Raw genomic sequence first — 21,088 nt, 5'->3', positions numbered from 1 at the left:
AAATAAAAAAAACATGTATACATACAAAGTACATAGTTAAAACATTTTGATGAGCCCCCTGTGCTTTGCTATAATGAGAGGTTTCAGTGACTCTGTCTGCCACTTATTCAGATGCATTATGTCACAATGTCAGCCCAGTGCTCTCCCCACCATTCATACGCTGGAAACGCCTTGCATACGTAATATGTCGTCATGCCGCTTGTATCCACTCTCTACGGAGAAATGTTCAACTTTGTTGTCATGGTCAATTCAAGGAGGTCGTATCCCCCAAAATACTTTGATTTAATGAAGTTCTCTACTATCAACTCGTCTCTATGATGGAACCTGAGGCACATTCCTCAAATACGCAAGATGATTTGGATTCCTCAGTTGCTCTTGGTTACAAGGCCATTCCATTTGGTTAAATAGGAAATTAGATGGTCAGAGAGATTTAAGGAACAGCACCATTCACCATCAGTTAAAGATTTGCATTGGTCTTGTTCTCAGTGTATATTTGCAGTAGTATGCATTGCCAACCAGAGACGTGCACCCTTCTACACTAATGGCCTACCTGGTATACACAAACGGGCAGCATATTTATTGAAATGTCCCAGGTAAGAACACGTTCATCAAACAAGTTCAGACAGGTTTCAGGATACATTTTGCTTGAACAAGCTTGGTCAGAATGTGTTTCCACTTCGGAAAAAGATTAGGAAAGACAAGGCCTCATCTCACTGAGATATCTGCCTGCATTCTTATCGTGACCTGTCCTTGAGAAGAACTAGCTACATTATGTCTCAGATGTAGCCTATTTGGGAAAGAGTTGTTGTCAAAAAAACAGTCTCCGCCCCTTGGCTTTGATTCGAGGAAAGGTGGCACTGGTTTCTGTGCTGATTGGTTGAGAGCGAAAAGGGGTGTTGCCTCCTTGTCTGCGCAGCAGGAAGTCCACACTAGAGGAAGTCATGGCATAGAAGACGTTTCCTGTGGCAGGGATGACCAACTCTACAGGGCAGAACAAGAAAAGTCATCACTACAATCAATATGAACAGAGAACTGTTAAAGTGACTTCGCATGGTCGGGTTGAGAAATGTCTTTACCCTTTCCCTCGGGCAATAGTTGGATGAGCTCATATCTGGATGCCTGTTTGGGGTCCTGACTGTGTTTATCTAAGGCAGAACTAATCACAGTGGGCGTCTTGTCATTGTTTGTCACCTGAGGAAACAGAGAGGAAGAACGACAATGATACCAGACAGCTTGACTCCTAGTTATAATATCCTGTGTACAACCTGAGGAAATATTTTGGATTACTATCATTAACAGATATTTGTGGATTAAAGTAAATAGTCATGAGTGCAGGGTGCAGTCCAGTGTATAATTTGATTCCAAAAAAGGCAAATATCTCAAAATGTGTCATTATCTCGGCTCAGTACCAGTATGCTTCTGTACATATTCCCATCTTGTAAATCCATCCGTATCCTGACGATCCGCATGTCAGGCCCAGACCCTTTGTTGTTATTGGTGGGATTGTTGCCACAGGAGACTGACCGACGATGTGATTTGACGGGAGTGGATGGTGTCAATGCAGACGGGATGGGGTCATTGGTGGGATGGGAGGAGTCAACATCCAGACAGGAAACTGAGGGGGATTTCATATGCTGAAATAATAATAGTGATGAAAATAAAAGAATAAAAACATACTTACTGATATGACAAGATAAAAAAGTGGCTGTTCCGTGAAGGCCAAAGCAAATAAAAAGACACAGAAGAGAATTATAAAAGGTCAAAGATTTTCCTCTTTGAAAAGTGCTCTTCTGTATGTTTTTACGACATGCATTTGTTTTAAAACAATCATATTTGATTACTAGTAAACAGCAACACCTACCAGCATTTGTACCTGAATAGTAATTACATGCTCTGCAATCCTAGCTGGCAATGCAAATATATTTTTGGGAAAGTACGTAAAATAACTGTAAATGTTAGGTCTTATTCTTACCTTCGTGAATTTGGAAAGAAAGTGACAGACGGGGGAGGGGAAGTAAAAAAGACCGTCACTGTCAGCAACAAGGCTGGTCCTGGAGGAATTCAGGCTGTAAGGAGGTGAGAGAATCATATCATGTATGTTCATCGTGCACCGTAATCTGTATGACAACAACCGACAAAACATCTTACTCAACCCCTGAGAAATACATAGTAAATGTCCAAGTTTGGCTTTCAGCTCTTTCCAATGTTGTATGTTCATTTACCAGCTCTTGCACTGTGTGCGGATATTTTTAATAGAAAAAAGTACAGAGGACTTACCCCCAGACCCTCCCAAGTCAATTTTCCACAACTGATTACTTATGGCCACGTTACTACAAATTTGACAGTCAAATATGTGGACACCCCTTCAAATTTTTCCGCTACAAGACCATGGTGCTTGCCTACGGAGCTGTGAGGGGAACGGCACCTCAGTACCTCCAGGCTCTGATCAGGCCCTACACCCAAACAAGGGCACTGCGTTCATCCACCTCTGGCCTGCTCGCCTCCCTACCACTGAGGAAGTACAGTTCCCGCTCAGCCCAGTCAAAACTGTTCGCTGCTCTGGCCCCCCAATGGTGGAACAAACTCCCTCACGACGCCAGGACAGCGGAGTCAATCACCACCTTCCAGAGACACCTGAAACCCCACCTCTTTAAGGAATACCTAGGATAGGATAAAGTAATCCTTCTCACCCCCCCCTTAAAAGATTTAGATGCACTATTGTAAAGTGGCTGTTCCACTGGATGTCATAAGGTGAATGCACCAATTTGTAAGTCGCTCTGGATAAGAGCGTCTGCTAAATGACTTAAATGTAATGTAATGTAAATGTAAATTAGTGGATATGGCTATTTCAGCCACACCTGTTGCTGACAGGTGTATGAAATCGAGCACACTGCCATGCAATCTCCATAGACAAACACTGGCAGTAGAATGACCTTACTGAAGAGATTAGTGACTTTCAATGTGGCACCGTCATAGGATGTCACCTTTACAACAAGTCAGTTCGCCAAATTTCTGTCCTGCTACAGCTGTAAGTACTGTTATTGTGAGGTGGAAACATCTAGGAGCAACAACGGCTCAGCCACGAAGAGGTAGGCCGCACAAGGTCACAGAACGGGACTGCCTAGTGCTGAAAAAAGCGAGGTCCATACAGAAATGGTTTGTCGAGATCGGTGTGGAAGAACTTGACTGGCCTGCACAGAGCCATGACCTCAACCCCCATTGAACACCTTTGGGATGAATTAGAACGCCAACTGCGAGCCAGGCCTAATCGCCCAACATCAGTGCCCGACCGTACTAATGCACTTGTGGCTGAATGGAAGCATGTCCCCGCAGCAATGTTCCAACATCTAGTGGAAAGCCTTCCCAGAAGAGTGGATGCTATTATAGCAGCAAAGGCGGGACCAACTCCATATTAATGCCTGTGATTCTGGAATGAGATGTTTGACGTGCAGGTGTCTACATACTTTTCGTTCATGTAGTGTAGTATAGTTCACAGAAAATGCTGACTGGCCATTCTTATACAATAGTACTGAGCCCATATAACCAATGTATTTCACTATACATAGTGAAAGGTATCTGCAGTGAATACTACTTCCATGTTGTGTGTAGAGTGTAATAATAGGCCACATTACTTTGGGCACCGTGTGATGATCACTGTAGGGTTCAGGGTACGACCAGAGCTCGGTTCGCACGGCACCTCAATTTCATTGGACAGTCTGTAACTGCAGACATCATGTAATGTGATTAGCGATCATCATAGTGGTAGTGTTCCGTTTGAAATAACACGTATGTACAAACGTGAATGGTTTGATTGTAAAAATGAATAAAAACCAAAAGAGAATCACGGCTTACCTTTCTTCTTCATTTAACGAGGGTACACTTTGGTACCACTGTAGGAATGCCTCGTCGGTGAGGAAAACACCGTTTTTACAGGAGGACTGCAGTAGTCGGATCTGAGCTAAAACCTCAAACTCCTGCAAAGAGAAAAACAAATCATTATGAACATCAAATGACTCTCCAGCACCAATGGCACATTATCAGTCGAAACGCCAGCAGTTAAACATGAATATGTGCATGAACGCACTGCTTCAGAAATCAATACACTGCCACGCGTTTAATGAGAGGCACAACAGAAAAGCAATTTATGAAGACCATCTGCTGTGTTGAGCCAGAGGCTAATGAATTGGTCTGGATCCTGGAATAACTCAACGCGAAGGACAGCGGGTTCTGAGGAATCTAAACAGCAGCAGTGCAAAGGCCCTGACCGCATCACTTACTCGTCTCCTCTTGTCAAAGTTGACGTAGCCGTTCTGAAATGGAGGAACAGGATATTATGGCACTGTCAATGCAACTTTTTCGGTAAACCAACTACACCTTCACCACCGGAGCGTATGACCAACTTCCCGTTGCTGGACACATGATGGGGGATAAATGACTGTATTATGAAGGGACTCACCTCCAGTCTGTCTTTGACGGCCGTGTCCAGCATGGTGAGGTCTGTGAGGAAGATCCCCAGGTAGGGTACTGTGCCCTGGGCACTGGACTGTGTGAGAGAGGGGAGGGGTGGAGAACAAGGAAAAGCAAAAACAGAGGCATGGGGCTTTAGGCTTCCCAGACACAGATGAAGCCTACTCAATGCATGCTCAACGGAGAACCTTGGGTTAAGATGGAGAACCTTGGGTTAAGACCGGTGAATGTGCTGTACATCAAGTTGTCCTTCCTTAACCATCAACAATTCCTCGATTGAAGAAATACCAGCATTGCATTACGTTACATCAGCAAAGGGTTATCTGATGCCCTTTGTACAGTATATTCCATGCTTCTTCCTTCAAGGCAAAATGATAATGAGATTTGTCAGTGACTTCAAACTCGCTTATAAGAGCACTTACTCCTATCTGTCTCCTGTTGTTCATCTTGCCGTCCAGGTTGGCGAACTTCGAAGTACCCTCCTGAAAAAAAAACAGACAAACATCTAAGCATGACAATCTGGAACACAATGTAGAATTTAGAACCATGGCTATGTGCTCTAAAACCCTGTGTAGTAACTGAGTAGTAGGCCCTCAATTCCAGACAAACAGAGGGTAAGGAAGCAGCTTGCTTGGTAAATGATCAAAGCACAGCAGAAGGCAGTGTGATATTTTTCCAACATCAAAGCCTGGAGTGAAGCTTTCAAATGAAAGCTCCGGCATATGTTTCGATGAATTCCTGTGTGGATGCCTTGGTGATATTGCAGCTCATGTAAAAGGTACTGATGCATGCACAACGTATAAACAGTGAATGAAAATGCTGCTAATCCTAACAATTTCCAGACCCCGAGTCAGAAACTCACAATGCATCCTAAACGCAATACATGTTGAGAAACGGGTGAATTTAGATTGACAGAACGTTGACATTGAGAGGCTGTACTCCCCCAGATGAAGCCTTCCCCTGGGTTATAAGGCATGATTCATGATTCATGATTCAAAGACATTTTTAGCCCCGGAGTAATGCTTACACTGGATCTGTGTAGTGCAACCAGTCTTGAACGTATATGGATTTGAGATGAGTAAAACACGTTTGGTGTGATCTGTGACGACACTTCACATGAGACCTGTCCTTAGCTCATATTGCTTGTATAATGGGATGTCTGTCAGTGCACTGTGTGTGTGTGTCTGTGTGTGTGTGTGTGTTTATGTCTCTGTGTGTGTGTACATGCGTACGTACATACAGTACGTGCGTGTTGTGTGTGTGTGTGTGTGTGTGTGTGTGTGTGTGTCTGTGTCTCTGTGTGTGTGTACATACGTGCGTACATTCAGTCCATGCGTGTTGTGTGTGTGTGTGAATACGTGTGTGCAGTAACTCTCAATCACTGTGACTCACCTCTTTCAGCAGCTCTCTGCTCTGGGAGTAGTTGTCCTTCTCAGAGAAAATGTTGGACAGCTCCTCGTACCTCCTCACTGCTTCCCTGTCAGACAGAGTCACATGACAACAACAATTAGCCATGCACCCAAAGAAGGTATTAGGGGCCTGGACTGACTTTTCTCTGCTGTCTACTGGGTCTTACTATAATCCACATCCAAACGAATCCGCTAGCCATGATTAATTTAGCTAAGATTGGGTAAATGATAACAAGAAGAGATGATCAACTGCTGTAGTGTTTTGGAACGTTAAATATGGTTGACTGTGGGAAAGGATGGTGTTATATCAGTGACATTGTGATTAAAATCCTGAGTTATTGAAATGGCTGTGTTGTAAAAAAAAAAAGAAAGGAAAAAGAAGACAGTCATGACAATGATAGTGTTACGAGAATGACAATGTTATGGAAATGACAATACCATGAAAACATCTGCAATAGAAGTACGTTTTGGTGTGGCCTAGGGTGGTCAAGTGGTCTCGGCCGCTGCTTCCAGTGCATATGTTCTGCTGTAGCATGAGTTCAAATCAGGCCGCCCATTTCAACACACTCTCCTTTACCTAGAACCAAAAAGGGTTCTTCAGCTTTCCGGCATAGAAGGACCCCTTTCAGTTCCAGGTAGAACCCTTTTTGGGTTCCATGTAGAACGGGTTCTACCAGGAACCAAAAAGGGTTCTCCTATGGGGACAGCCGCAGAACCGTTTTGGAACACTTTTTCCTAAGACTGTATCGCTCTCTATCCAACAAACATTACAAGGATATATATATATTTGTTAAAGTACGTTCTTCTGTTATACCAATCGAAATGCTTCCTCCACCAACCTGTCAGTTTCTAGCCACGTCCTCCTTAGTCTGTGTACTGGGTTACTCTGCAGGGCAGACACGATGGCGTAGAGAGAAGAAAAGTTTTTCCTGGCTCTGCATTCCTGTTGAAACACACACATGGTCTGAGAATATCTGCCGCCGGATCAATGGGGTTGTTTGGCACTCGCTGTCTGACATGGTCAACATTTCTAAAGTGACTTCTCCCATAACAACCTGTTGATGAGGTGACGTGAGTGTCTTGGCAACAAATGATATCTAGGCTGAGGGTGTGTGTGAGACTGTGTGTGTTTCCAAACAAGTTCCTTCACACACTCAGGAGCTAGCTAGGCTTTTAGTCGTGAAGGAGAAAGAGGTCTGGCAGCGACTCGGCTTGCTCATGTGTCCATAACCACCTGCGGACGGTGTGTGTGTGTGTGTGTGTGTGTGTGGGGGGCGTGTAACCAAGTAAGCAGGAAAGTGTATGTGATTGTGTGTGTGGAGTCAGCAGAAACAGCCCTGCGGCAAGTTGCTACTGTTCTCCTAAGTTACAGGATGGCAGTACTACATCTACTGTGAGCACCTTTATAGAGAGAGGAAAGTATTATGGGGAAAGTCAAGTACAGTGTCTTTGAGAAAGACAGCTTAGTATTCTGCTCCCCACTCTCTACTTCAACTCAAAATCCCAAACCTATTGCTGTTGTGTCCTTGAGCGAGGTATTTAACCTTGAAATTCCTCCAGAGGAATGCTGTTTCCAAACTCAACGGGTGTGTGTGGACAATAAAGTTATTCTATTGTAATGATGACCAGCTGACCTCTGCCACGCTGATCCATTTCTCCAGAAGGCAGGCTCTCTGCTGGCTGCGGAGCTGCGTGGGCCACAGGCACGAAGCCATCACGGCATTGGCCAGCCGGTTGAACTGGCGTACAGTGGCCCGGACGGACCAACATACACCCTCGCAGCCTTTCTTGTCCCTCTGAGACCACAGGGAGCCCAGGCAGTGGTACGGGACCAGACGCACAAACAGTTCCTGTTAGGAGAGAGTGGGGGAAGAGGTAAGGAGTGAGTGAGTGAGTGAGTGAGTGAGTGAGTGAGTGAGTGAGTGAGTGAGTGAGTGAGTGAGTGAGTGAGTGAGTGAGTGAGTGAGTGAGGGACCATGATTGAAGGAAAAGAGGTAGAGAGTGAGTAAAGATTGAGAGAGCGAGAAAGAGAAATAGAGGCACTGAGAGAGACAGTCAGAGAGAGACACCGAGAGAGACAGTCAGACAGAGAGAGAGAGAGACAGAGAGAGAGAGAGAGAGAGAGAGACAGTCAGACAGAGAGAGAGAGGGAGAGACAAAGAAAGAGAGACAGAGACAGAGAGACACCAAGAAAGAGAGACACCGAGAGAGACAGACAGAGAGAGAGAGAGAGAGAGAGACAAAGAGAGAGACAGTCAGACAGAGGGAGAGACAAAGAAAGAGAGACACAGAGAGAAACAGAGACAGAGAGACGAAGAAAGAGAGACACAGAGAGAGACAGACGGAGAGAGAAAGAGAGGCACATAGAGAGACACCGAGACAGTCAGACAGAGAGAGAGAGAAAGAAAGAGACAGAGAGACAGTCAGAGAGAGAGAGAGAGCAAGGCATAGCCAGAGAGACTGCAAGTGGCAAACATGTCCAATATGAGTAGGAAAGGGTCAGAGAGACGTAACAATAGAAAAAAAGAAACACAATTAAAACTGTAGTAAAGTGCATGTTCCCATGATCTATACAAGGTTAGGAGGAGTAATGATACTGTAGGGGTCAGAGGTTAAACCCACCGTTTCTATCTTGGTGAGCTGCTCAGCAATCAGCCCAGCGGGGAAGCCCAGGATATTGGTGGGATCAAACTTAGTGGGGTCGGCGGGGCTGGGGGTGGTCCTATCTAAACGGCAGAGATGATTCAATACTAATCCCAATGAATGTAGGTCTATATTAACTGATACAAATGAAAGTCTTATTCAGTCGGGTTGGCAGTGGAAAGACACATCAGGGTGGTTGTTACAGAAGCAGGTTCCACCAGATTTGGATGGTAGACAGCAGAGACAGTGGGAATAGAACACTGAAGATCATTACAGAAAACTACTGGAAACAATTTGGAGGAGAGTTCTGCCCATATATATATCTATGGTTATGCCACCCACAAAATCCTCATATAACCTCAGGTTGGCAGTGCCATGACTGTCATAAACCCAGAGTGTATAGTGACCTGAACTAGAGTCAGGCAGTAGAGCCTGTTCACTGAGCTCCTGTGCCAGTCTGAGGAGGCGACCCCTGATCTCTGTCCCAGAGGGGTCGGAGGGCAGCAGGGGGGCCAGGCGGAGCAGAAGACCAGGCTCTCCCAGAAAGCGGAAGTCCTCAGGATACTCCGACAACCACATACTGAACACCATACACACCGCTCTGGGAGAGGGAGAGAGGAACGGGAGAAAATCTATACAAATGCATGGTGCACACACACACACACACACACACACACACACACACACACACACACACACACACACACACACACACACACACACACACACACACACACACACACACACACACACACACACACACACACACACACACACACACACACACACACACACACACACACACAAAGGACAGGGGTGATATAGTATTAGACTCACCTGTTGAAGGGTTGCCTAATCTGACTCTTTGTACTTTCTCCTGGTGGATGTTGCAATCTGGAGAAAGAGGGAATAAAAAATATAAAAAATAGATATACAAAAGATGGTTTCTTGAGGGCAACGCAGAGGCATCACAACGTCTCCTTTCGTTCTCTTGGTCTTTCTACAGCACTTCAAAACATTTTGTAACACTACACACAACCGGTGTGCAATGCATTGCTTCTGTCTTCCCCACCTGTCGATGAGGATATCCAGCACTCTCTTGGTTGAGGTAAAGGAGCGATAGGTGGCGAGGAAGATGGTGATGAAGGAGGAGTCTCCCATGGCGAAGGAGTGGAGGAGGTGCTGAACCAGCTTCTCCTCTGTTCCCGCCTTCACACACTGCGAACGAGAGCTGGACTGGAGGGAGGGAGGGAGGGAGGGAGACATAGAGCAAGAAATAGAGAGATTTATAACAATTTCACAAATCAGACAAAGCTAACGTGTAAGGATGTAAGGTGCAATTATACTGTCATTTCTGTGCAGTGTATTATGGTATGTATTCTCACTGTTGCACTGGTGGGGGCGCTACGCTGTTGCTTCACCACTACATTGTATATCACTCCGTCCTCTTCCTCCTCCAACACAGTAGACTGAGGAAGAGAGAAAGAGTATGATTCAGTAAAATATGTGCATAACTCATACTCTCGCACAAACCTCCCACTGTCACCAAGATCTAGTTATTCATGCATATCTCAAGTTGCATTGACCTACCAAGTCCAGAGGACAGTACCAAGTTGTCTTCATGGGGGAAGTCTCCCCCTGTGGAATACAATAACATACAATAAATAGAAGTACTGTCACATGACCAGAACCAGAACCAGAACCAGAACCTTAGGTGCCCCTGAAGCATATTATGTTATTGGGTGAAATATTACCAGAATCTGAAAAGGTCGTAAGTGAAGTAGAGTAGGTCTTAAAACAAAACAATACACAGTAAAGTTGTAAACGCAACTAAACCGATGGATCACAAACATCTTTCATATGTTCTGGAACACAAACGATGCATAATTTCAACAGAAATTAGAACATTACATCAAATACACTTTGCCATCTGAATACTTGCAAAACAGCTGTGATACTGTACTGAAATGACCTGCTCACAGATTCACCGAACCATTCCATGAAATAGGCCTACTACGAGTAAAACAGCAAAACATCCTAACGTACCTGAGGGGTAATATATTAATGGATATACCAGTTTACACTTCCCCTGCCATTTACGCCCATGAAAATGGGATTTTCCATGCGGAAAAATGCACGCATCACTAGTCTGACATCAACAATCCAGTTTCACAAACAAAAGTCCGACTGGTCATGTGTGAATCCTTCAACATATAAACCATAACAACGTCAACGCGTTTAAAAGCTTTTTAGGGCATTGCACTGCCTCCTTTTGCATTAACTTCCCCCTTCAGTTGAGATCCAACCACAATAGGATGATGAGCAATATCCAGGTCAACATATACGTGCAAATGCATTAAGCTCAAAGCAGGTCATATAGACCACTGACCAGACCTCACAGTTACGCAACAACTGCTGTATCCTATAACGTCTCCATCAATTTCCTTTTTATTCTCTACATGTGGAGGTGCCTTCTATAATCACCTTCAGTATCCACTTCCTCATTCAAATTAACTGGAGTACCAAAGGCCCATGCTCAGTTATGCATCATTTTCATTCTCCCGAGTGGTGCAGTGGTCTAAGGCACTGCATCTCAGTGCTAGAAGTGTAACTACAGACCCTGGTTCGATTCTAGGCTGTATCACAACCGAACGTGATTGGGAGTCCCATAGGGCGGTGGAAAATTGGCCCAGCGTCGTCTGGGTTAGGGTTTGGCCAGAGTAGGCCGTCATTGTAAATAAGAATTTGTTCATAACTGGCTTGCCTAGTTAAACAAAGGTTAAATAAAAATATAATACAAATCCATAGTCCCTCTATTATCATGACAAAGGTTCAGAACATGTTGCTCCACCTACTGCAGCATGTTTCTGTTGTAGATCTCATATCTGTCGGTTGCGCTTTCTCTTTCCCCCCATCTGTATCTCATTGACATTGACCCAAAAAAACACAAGTTACCTTTGTCTCGACAAGTCCAGACAGGCTACAAGCCTTTAGCTTCTTTGAGAACTTCAGAAGAAAGCTACAAACACCATCTTGTCCACTTTCTTTCATCTGCCTTTTTAGTTTCCTATTTCCTCCTTGACCGTCGTTTTTCAATGACCGAGGGACAGTTTGTCTTTTGTCTTTCAGTTAGTCTGGCTCTCGGACTTAACACACAAACACACCTGGAGCCGTCATTAGGTAGGGCCAACCTCTCTGTGTGCCTGCGTCACATGGACACACCCATAACACACACAGAGATAGACGTATACAAACATATACACTCACTCACTCCCTCCCTCACTCCCTCCCTCCCTCACTCACTCACTCACTCACTCACTCACTCACTCACTCACTCACTCACTCACTCACTCACTCACTCACTCACTCACTCACTCACTCCCTCACTCACTCACTCACTCACTCACTCCCTCACTCACTCACTCACTCCCTCACTCACTCACTCACTCACTCACTCACTCACTCACTCACTCACTCACTCACTCACTCACTCACTCACTCACTCACTCACTCAGGCACAGACAGACAGACAGACAGACAGACAGACAGACAGACAGACAGACAGACAGACAGACAGACAGACAGACAGACAGACAGACAGACAGACAGACAGACAGACAGACAGACAGACAGACAGACAGACAGACAGACAGACAGACAGACAGACAGACAGACAGACAGACAGACAGACAGACAGACAGACAGACAGACAGACAGACAGACAGACAGACAGACAGACAGACAGACAGACAGACAGACAGACAGACAGACAGACAGACAGAGACACATACAATACATACACACAGGAGAGGGATGATATAATATTAGACTCAACTGTTGAACACACAGGGGACTCACATAGCCTACACACAATGAGATGGCCTGCAGCGATTGGCTGAACAATACCTTCTCTCTTTCAATCCCTCTCTCTTTACAATACCTTCTCTCTTTCAATCCCTCCTTCCTCCTCTCTCACTCTCTTTCCCTGTGTGAATGACCTACATCTGTAACTAAACCTGTTTGACTACCTCTCTTCCTACAATGAATAGAGTAAACTCATCCTTCATCATCAACATTTCAACAAACCTGCTCTGAGGATCATTACATCCTCTGACACTTTTTTACATTTTTATTTATTTAACCTTTATTTAACCAGGTAGGCCAGTTGAGAACAAGTTCTAATTTACAACTGCGACCTGGCCAAGATAAAGCAAAGTAGTGCGAAAAAACAACAACACAGAGTTACACATGGGATAAACAGACGTACAGTCAATAACACAATAGAAAAATCTATATACAGTGTGTGCAAATGTAGTAACATTAGAGAGGTAATAAGGCAATAAATTGGCTATAGTGGCAAAATAATTACAATTTAGCATTAACACTGGAGTAATACATGTGCAGATGATGATGTGCAAGTAGAGATACTGGGGTGCAAAAGAGCAACAAAAAAAACAATATGGGGATGAGGTAGTTGGGTGGGCTATTTACAGATGGGCTGTGTACAGGTGCTGTGATCGGTAAGCTGCTCTGACCTGTTAATATGTGACATATGCTAATGACAGTTCATAAATGTTCCAAGTCAATGAATAAAGCAGAAAACACACCCTGTTTACACAACGGGCTAACGACACTAGGGGGTGAGCACATGTTGACACACAGGTGGAGACTTTCACAGCCTCACAATGATAGACTGGTTCAGGTTACTGCCTGTTAGCACTAGTAGAAGCTAGGTCTGGCTGTTAGCATAAGCAAATGTTAGCATGTTAACCAGGGAGGAGGTCAGAGACCTGGCAGTGTGGTGCCAGAACAACCACATCTCCCTCAATGTGAGCAAGATAAAGGAGCTGATCGTGGACTACAGGAAAAGGAGGGCTGAACAGGCCCCCATTAACATCGATGGGGCTGTAGTGGAGCGGGTCGAGAGTTTCAAGTTCCTTGGTGTCCACACCAACAAACTATCATGGTCCAAACACACCAAGACAGTCATGACGAAGGCACAACAACACCTTTTCCCCTCACGAGATTGAAATGTTTTGGCATTGGTCACCAGATCCTCAAAAAGTTCTACAGCTGCACCATCAAGAGCATCCTGACCGATTGCATTACTGCCTGGTATGGCAACTGCACGGCATCCAACCATAAGGCGCTACAGAGGGTAGTGCGTACGGCCGAGTACATCACCGGGGCCAAGCTTCCTGCCATCCAGGACCGATATACTAGGCGGTGTCAGAGGAAGGCCCAAAGAAATGTTCAAAGACTCCAGTCACCCTATTCATAGACTGTTCTCTCTGCTACCACACGGCAAGCGGTACCAGATCGCCAAGTCTAGGTCCAAAAGGCTCCTTAACAGCTTCTACCCCCAAGCCATAAGACTGCTGAACAATTCATCAAATGGCCACCTGGACTATTTACATTGACCCCCCCCACCTTTGTTTTTACACTGCTGCTACTCACTGTTTATTATCTATGCATAGTCACTTTACCCCTACCTACATGTACAAATTACCTCGACTAACCCGTACCCCCGCACATTGACTCGGTACCGGCACCCCCTGTATATAGCCTCGTTATTGTTATTTTACTGTGTTAGTTTTTATAAAAAAATTGTACTTTCGTTTATTTAGTAAATATTTCTTGAACTGCATTGTTGGTTAAGGGCTTGTAAGTAAGCATTTCACAGTAAGGTCTACTACACCTGTTGTATTTGACAGTGGTGGGAAAAGTACTCAACTGTCATACTTGAGTAAAAATAAAGACACCTTAATAGAAAATGACTCATGTAAAAGTAAAAGTCACCCAGTAAAATTTTACTTGAGGAAAAGCCTAAAAGTATTTGGTTTAAAATATACTTAAGTATCAAAAGTAAACGAATACATAATTTAACATTCCTTATATTAAGCAAACCAGATGGCAGCATTTTCTTGTTTCTTTAATTTACGGAAAGCCATGGGAACACTCCAACATTCAGACATAATTTACAAACAAAGTATGTGTGTTTCCTGTCCTGCTAAGCATTCAAAATCTAACGAGTACTTTTGGGTGTCAAGGAAAATGTATGGAGTAAAAAAGTACATGTGACAAATAAAATTTCATTTGAACTCTAGCTAGCATAGACTACTAGCCTTTGTAGCGCTGTTTACCGGCACCTATAAACGCACTGTCTGCACACATATGACTCTATGCAACAGACAGAAGGAAGGTTGTGTAAATACATGGACTGCAAACCAGTTGAAGAGGATTTCAGCTCAATGTACACAGAAAGAAGATAGAACACAGGACTTTTGGAGATGATTATTTGTGTGTGGTCATTAATGCTAGCCTACAACAGGTCACGAAAAACAGAGAAGCCTTTGTACTGTAGGCCTAAAGTAGCACTGCATTCAACGAATCCGGGTGTTATGAACTAGGCTAACAGCACAGTCGCTGTTTCTGCACTGCAGTTGTTAAAGTGAGGCTAAATACAACTTGTTTACATTTTTAACATAGGTCTACTGTAGGCCTCCTTTTCCATGGTACTGTGTTTTTGTCTCAAGCAGTAGGTCTAAGGTTAAGTTTACCCACAACTCTTCCTGGTTCAGTTAGCTACAGTATAACCACTTACTTGGGACCAATCCACATCAACCTCAACCAACCACAATCACCACATCTCAGTCTGTGAGTGGCAATGGAACAGAGGCACCAATGAGGATGTCTAATATTGTGGCATGTAACAACCCCTACAGTGTTTCTGTTCTACCAAATGCGCAAAATCTTTGAATCTGTTCGAGTGCATTTTCCTCAACAATCAATACAAGGACTTGGCTGCTCCGCTGTAAGGAAAAGCTGGCCCAGGGAGCAGATGATAATAATTATGGAAGTAAGTGGCTGAGGTCCATTCCATGAGAAACATCTTGATAAGGAAATTTGCCTCCCCTCAGATACTGTATCATTCAAATCTCCCATTTTGTCTGCTCATGTTTACAGATTTTGTCCAATGTTTTCTTTTGATCGCCCACTTTTTCACATCGTTGCTAGTTTTAACTCAATGTTTATACTCTGTATGCGGAACTTCTCTCATGATTCAACATGCTCCTTGTCTCTATATTTCCATATTTTCACTCCATAGAGGAAGTGCATAATGAGCGGAGACAAACACAGGAAGCAGGACGTGCTGTCGTAAGGAGCTGCTATTGTTTCTCTTTCTCTTTCCCTCACAACCCGGCCTCCTCTGACCACCACGTACGATAGGCATTGGTGCAGGGCGGGAAAGAGCCTCACAATCTCACCATCTTCACCCCCTGTCTTTACACAGTCTCAAGTTTTACTTCCGTCACTCGTTTGTCAACATCAGACATTTTGGGCTTTGTCTTTTTAAATAAGTATGTATGGTTGTTATACAGTATGAACAAATGGGTGCCTGAGCAAATGGGAGGCTATTGTCATGTGAAAACGTAAATCCCACCGCTGACACAAATATTGTTGACTACTTTACACAGCAATACAATTGGGGCTCGTAAATATATCCTCTGAAGTTTTATTTAAAGATGCCTATTGTTTGTTTTTTTGCAGCTCCCTTGTTCTCCCTCTCAGGCTCCCACCCCGTCCTCCCATCTTTCCCCTCTCTTCTTCTCAAACTTTCATCTGTGCATCCCATGGTACCCTCTCTACTCTTTAAAGTGAGCCCTGGTGGTATGCTAGAGCTGCTCTATGTCCTTATATCAAAGTCTTATCTGAAATATCTTTGAAAACTTTGGTTCATACGGTTGTTTTAACTATCAGGGTCATATCGGCAAGACACTTAGGTTTTTTTGTTAAGAATTAATATTCAGGAGACTATATGGGTCACCACAGAACTATGTGACAAACCACAGGCCCCATTTTAAGATAAGCTGAAATACTACTGAAATGATTCCACCAAGCTATACCTGCATAACAAATGTAGCTCATATCTATGAAACCTGACCTAAAGAACATGCTTCCCTGTGTGTAAACGTTTCATTGCCTGCAGGGGGGGATGGATTGTCAATGTGAGGCCTGACCCCATTGTCTAAATCCATTCACATGCATCTAAGTTTCCCTCATTAAAGAGTGAACAAGTGGCTTGATTCAATTCCACTTGATAGAATGTCCTCTGAAACCCGGCCTATGATATCTGAGTGGAGATGGGGGTGTGGCAGGTGTACAACACACAACACATAGACCCACCGGCTGGTGGCCACCCATAGATTATTTAACACGAGACACTTGGTACAGTGGTCATGTCATGTGACACAAACAGAACAAGAGGGAAGTTACCACTGCAGCTGGTGTCTTCTTTTTATAGCCCCGGGGAGTTTCTTGAGACTGCATGCTAAGTGAAGTCAAAGCCAATGAGACGAGCATCATGTGCACTACGCACTAAAGCCAAGTAGCCAAGTGTATGAGAGTTAGTCAATGGGAAATGATGGAGTTAATTGATATGTAATTAAGAGACAATCAACTAAATGGCAATCACACTTTCATCTTAAATTGACCTGATAAGGTCTGCAATTATTGGGTGAATATATTGATTTGTAAAATCAAAGTGATGAAATGACATAGGCCTAAGTGTTAAAAATTAAGTAGTATAATATCTCACAAACACATTCTTTCCTAAAAAAGAGGCGAGAACTTACAATGGAAACAATTATCTGTGTACTTTAGGGTTGAAAAGGAGTAAAACCCAGACATCAGTGACAGAACAACAAGGCTGTGTGACTAGAGTAGAATAACCCAGAAATTGACTGCCACAACTAGTCTGATAAAACCTTGACAGCCTCTGTCTCGGCCAATGGAACATTAACAAAGGTTATACATTGTGAGAAAAACCTGCGTGCTGTCAACCTGTCCAGGTTTGCACACTTTCAAAACAACTAACACAACCCTTTCTGTTTCAGGGGAATTCAGCTGTAAATAAATAAATAGTGAATTATATTACAAAATACATGTAATATGGTCAAAAAAGTCATGCTCAAGAAAGCAACATCTTAGCAAAAATGTTACAGTCGTCTTGGAAATCTCAAGACATGAGCATTGGTCTGAGGAATGTGATCAATTTTAAAGGGCAAGACTAAGAGGACAACCTGACTTAAAGCTGCAATAAGTAATATTTTGGGCGACCCGACAAATTCACATAGAGTAAGTTATAGATCTGTTATAGACCTGTTATTCTCATTGAAAGCAAGTCTAAAACGCTGTAGAGCTGTTCTATGTGAGCTATTTCTATCCTCCTCTGTCTTCAGTTTAATTTTTAAGACTTCTACTTCCGGTTTTGTACACTAGCTTCAAACAGCTGACAATACAATATCTTTGGTTATTGAAAAGATTTTCACAGCGGTTTAGATGGTATAATGATTCTAATAGTTTGTTTTTTCCCAAGCACTGCACAGCTGATTCAAATAATCAAAGCTTGATGGTGAGTTGGTTATTTGAATCAGCTATGAGGTGCTAGGGCAAAAAAACAAAAATGTGCACCCAAAACAACTTGCTTGTTTTGTCACATAAACTGAAAATAGGCAAACTATTAGAATTTTAACAACAAGGAAATGGCAGAGCGATTTCTGCACAGTGCATCTTTAAATTATATGACACAGATGTGCTTCTGTATCAAACCAGCCATTTATTGGATTCACCATATCTGGTGAATCTTTTAATATGAGACCACTGGAGAAAGTTTGCTTATATGAGAGAACAAGAAACAGTGCCCCCCATAACTTTACAGGTATTAAAGTGCAACTGCACCTTCATGTCTCTCATCACAATGAAACTACTACTGCATTTTAATTGCTGTGAATGAGTTACTTACAGTACATGTTCCTAATCAAGTTAATCAAATATGAAATCACTTCCAACCTCAGAGGAGTCCAGTCCGGTACAGTCAGTCACTTGCCCTGATTGGCTGCTGAGGGGAACATCGTCAGTCGCTAAAGGCCGGTAGCCAATGAGGGGTACATCCCTTGACTCCACCCCTGGCAGGGCCATCCCACCTGTTCGCATACTACGAGGGATCATGGCACCAACAGCTAGAGACACAAAATAAACAACAGGCACAATTTCAATTTTCAACTCAGAAAATGTCATAGTTCATGGACTTTAACCAACTCTGAAAGGCATAAAAAAAAGAAGCACAATAGTATATATACCCTACAATAAAAATAATTGTGTACCAAAGCTTTGGTGGTAGCAGTTGATTTGCTTACATGATGATTTACATTTCACTGTGCCCTGCTCCAGCACTGAATTTGAATGCCAGCTCTTCCTTCCTTTTTTCCCCTTCTCTCTGATGTGGATTGCCATGATGATGGAAATCTAGAAACCACTGTTACACAGTGGGGGAGGATGTTGACATGAACCACTATATATATATTTAGAGATGGCAGATATTCATGCGATGATGCATTGCTGATTCACATTAATGAAACTGGGTCAGGACATTTTTTGCCAAGCAAGTGTGATGTAGGCTACTGTATAGGAATGTACAGCATGTGGATATGTCACAAGACTTCCTGTTCTTGTATGGTTCATGTCATTACTTCAGTTATGATGCTAAAGGTGTTTAAATAGGTGTAACAAACATTTTATGTTTCATCTTTATCTGTATAATTAAGGGTTTGGTTTTGTTATTTTATTTTACTGCTGCTCTTTAATTATTTGTTACTTTATTTATTTTTTTGTTGGTATTTTTCTTAAAACTGCATTGTTGGTTAAGGGCTTGTAAGTTAGTATTTCACTGTAAGGTCTACCTGTTGTATTCGGCGCTTGTGACAAATACAATTTGATTCGATTTGTTTTGGGCAACCTGTTATATATATATAGCTTTTTGTCTGTGAAATGAAACACACTTTTCTACCCTACATGCACTGTTATACAATAGGCTTATATGGGACACCAATCAATTCAATCACATCATCTTTGGAAACACGGTACTAAACTTTTAAGTTTATTTCAGTCTTGAGGGAATGCATATAATTAGGCCTGGCGTTGTTAAAAAAATATATATTGGTAATAGGAAAACATATCTGTAAAATGTGTCTATATACTGACTGTTAGTTTGTCATCAGAACCAACCAACGGTTATCCAAAGGTCTGAATAACTTCCATTCGTGACATTGCTGCCTTTTTGAGGAAGGTAAACATGACATGTTGATCTGCATGAGTGAGTCCACACTGTAACTAGGCTACAGATGGTCACACCCCAATTGGACACGTTCCCTTTCAATTCAACCAACCGATGGGTGCTGCTGCATTGATTTCTCAACCAAATTGTGTTCACCTTAAATCATAGGAAACAAGACACTATTGGGATTAAACGGAATATGATGATAAAGTTTGCGTGTAAAGCATTTGTTTCTTTAGTAACACAAATACATAAGGTTTAGGCCTATTCACAGAAGGCCATATGATATTCAATGCTATGAGGGCCCTGCAACTAAAGAGATGATGAAAATACAAAGTGTCATTCATGGCTGTATCGTATGAACGAACTTACTGAATGTTGCGTGTCCAACTATGGTCAGCTAAATTCCGCTAGCATTGGATATCTGTAGTGTCTGCCGCCGTGGAATATACGGTAACCGGTTAGTGGACGAATGTCGCGCTCATCCGTTCCAGCACCGACGTCGGAAGAGAGTCTCTCTCCACCTCTATCAGTATCTGTGTCCCCCTCTGGTCGCCTGTCAAGCTTCTATCGGATGATAGCAGCACTGAGCACATTCGTGTGCAGCACACTCCGTCACTGCTCTCTCTCTCTGTGCTCTGACGGCGCAGTTCCTGTAGACTTGTGCTCAGCGCGTTTAGTAACATAGCCTACACTTGTTTCGCTGGCTGAGAGAGGGGGAAAAAGTGATCATCTCGGAAATATAGTCTACGTGGACTGTGTGTGGTATACAATATTAAACATGTCAAGTAATCTATGGGCTCCTAAAATTAGGTTTTAAGAACAAAACCAATAGTTCCCTATGGAAATAAGCTATCTGCCACATTTTTCCCCTCCAATGCTGACACTATGGGGAAACATTTCCAAAAGGAAATTGACCCGACACTGCTGGAAGGCATTACAGGATGTCATGCCCACAGGGGCCATAAGGGTATGTGCCCCTCAGATTTGTCCTTTTCTTGTTTGTTTTTATTTTTTTCGTGTAAAAAAAAAAGGTTCCTATTTTTTTTGAGCGGATGGTCAGGGAGCCTGAACACAATTCATAGTCTGTAGGGGAATAACTGGAGAAGCGGCCACAGACTGCAGGTCGCTTCGGGTAGGCGCAGGCCGTAGTTGACAGAGACACCTGCTCACACGCAGCATCTGATGAAGGCAAAAAACACGACAGGACAGGGCGATACACAATCACAGCAAAAACACGACAGGACAGGGCGAAACGCAATCACAGCATGGTGAATACTAAACAAGGAACCGACGGGACAGGAACGGAACACAAAGGAATAAATAGGGACTCTAATCAGGGGAAAGGATCGGGAACAGGTGTGGGAAGACTAAATGATGATTAGGGGAATAGGAACAGCTGGGAGCAGGAACGGAACGATAGAGAGAAGAAGAGAGCGAGAGAGTGAGAGAG

The 21,088-nt window shown here is 43.3% G+C and overlaps 1 protein-coding gene across 4 annotated transcripts; it reads right to left on the bottom strand.

The window, feature by feature from the left end:
• Window positions 1-213: 213 nt before the first annotated feature.
• On the bottom strand, window positions 214-20,328 carry LOC124005228 (ral guanine nucleotide dissociation stimulator-like 2). 4 transcript variants are annotated; one of them, XM_046314278.1, is made up of 21 exons: window positions 20,008-20,293; window positions 18,719-18,837; window positions 18,372-18,541; window positions 10,110-10,157; window positions 9,905-9,988; window positions 9,592-9,755; window positions 9,357-9,413; window positions 8,927-9,120; window positions 8,499-8,602; window positions 7,511-7,726; window positions 6,716-6,819; window positions 5,860-5,944; window positions 4,890-4,949; window positions 4,457-4,543; window positions 4,278-4,310; window positions 3,853-3,974; window positions 3,633-3,722; window positions 1,973-2,066; window positions 1,410-1,634; window positions 1,077-1,191; window positions 214-981 (listed from the first exon to the last, which is right to left on the bottom strand). In XM_046314278.1, exons 2-21 carry the CDS (start codon window positions 18,813-18,815, stop codon window positions 809-811), a joined length of 2,322 nt encoding a protein of 773 aa, XP_046170234.1. In that variant the 5' UTR covers window positions 18,816-18,837; window positions 20,008-20,293; the 3' UTR covers window positions 214-808. The 4 variants fall into 4 exon arrangements, with proteins under 4 accessions (XP_046170234.1, XP_046170235.1, XP_046170236.1 ...); XM_046314279.1 differs by lacking the exon at window positions 18,719-18,837 and having other exon boundaries at window positions 20,008-20,287; XM_046314280.1 differs by lacking the exons at window positions 18,372-18,541; window positions 18,719-18,837; window positions 20,008-20,293 and adding an exon at window positions 11,475-11,777.
• Window positions 20,329-21,088: the final 760 nt, after the last annotated feature.

This window comes from Oncorhynchus gorbuscha, linkage group LG19 (assembly GCF_021184085.1).
Source record: "Oncorhynchus gorbuscha isolate QuinsamMale2020 ecotype Even-year linkage group LG19, OgorEven_v1.0, whole genome shotgun sequence".
Classification (NCBI taxonomy): domain Eukaryota; kingdom Metazoa; phylum Chordata; class Actinopteri; order Salmoniformes; family Salmonidae; genus Oncorhynchus; species Oncorhynchus gorbuscha.
Note: the sequence above shows the minus strand (reverse complement) of the source record. Positions and strands in the feature narration are given on the sequence as shown.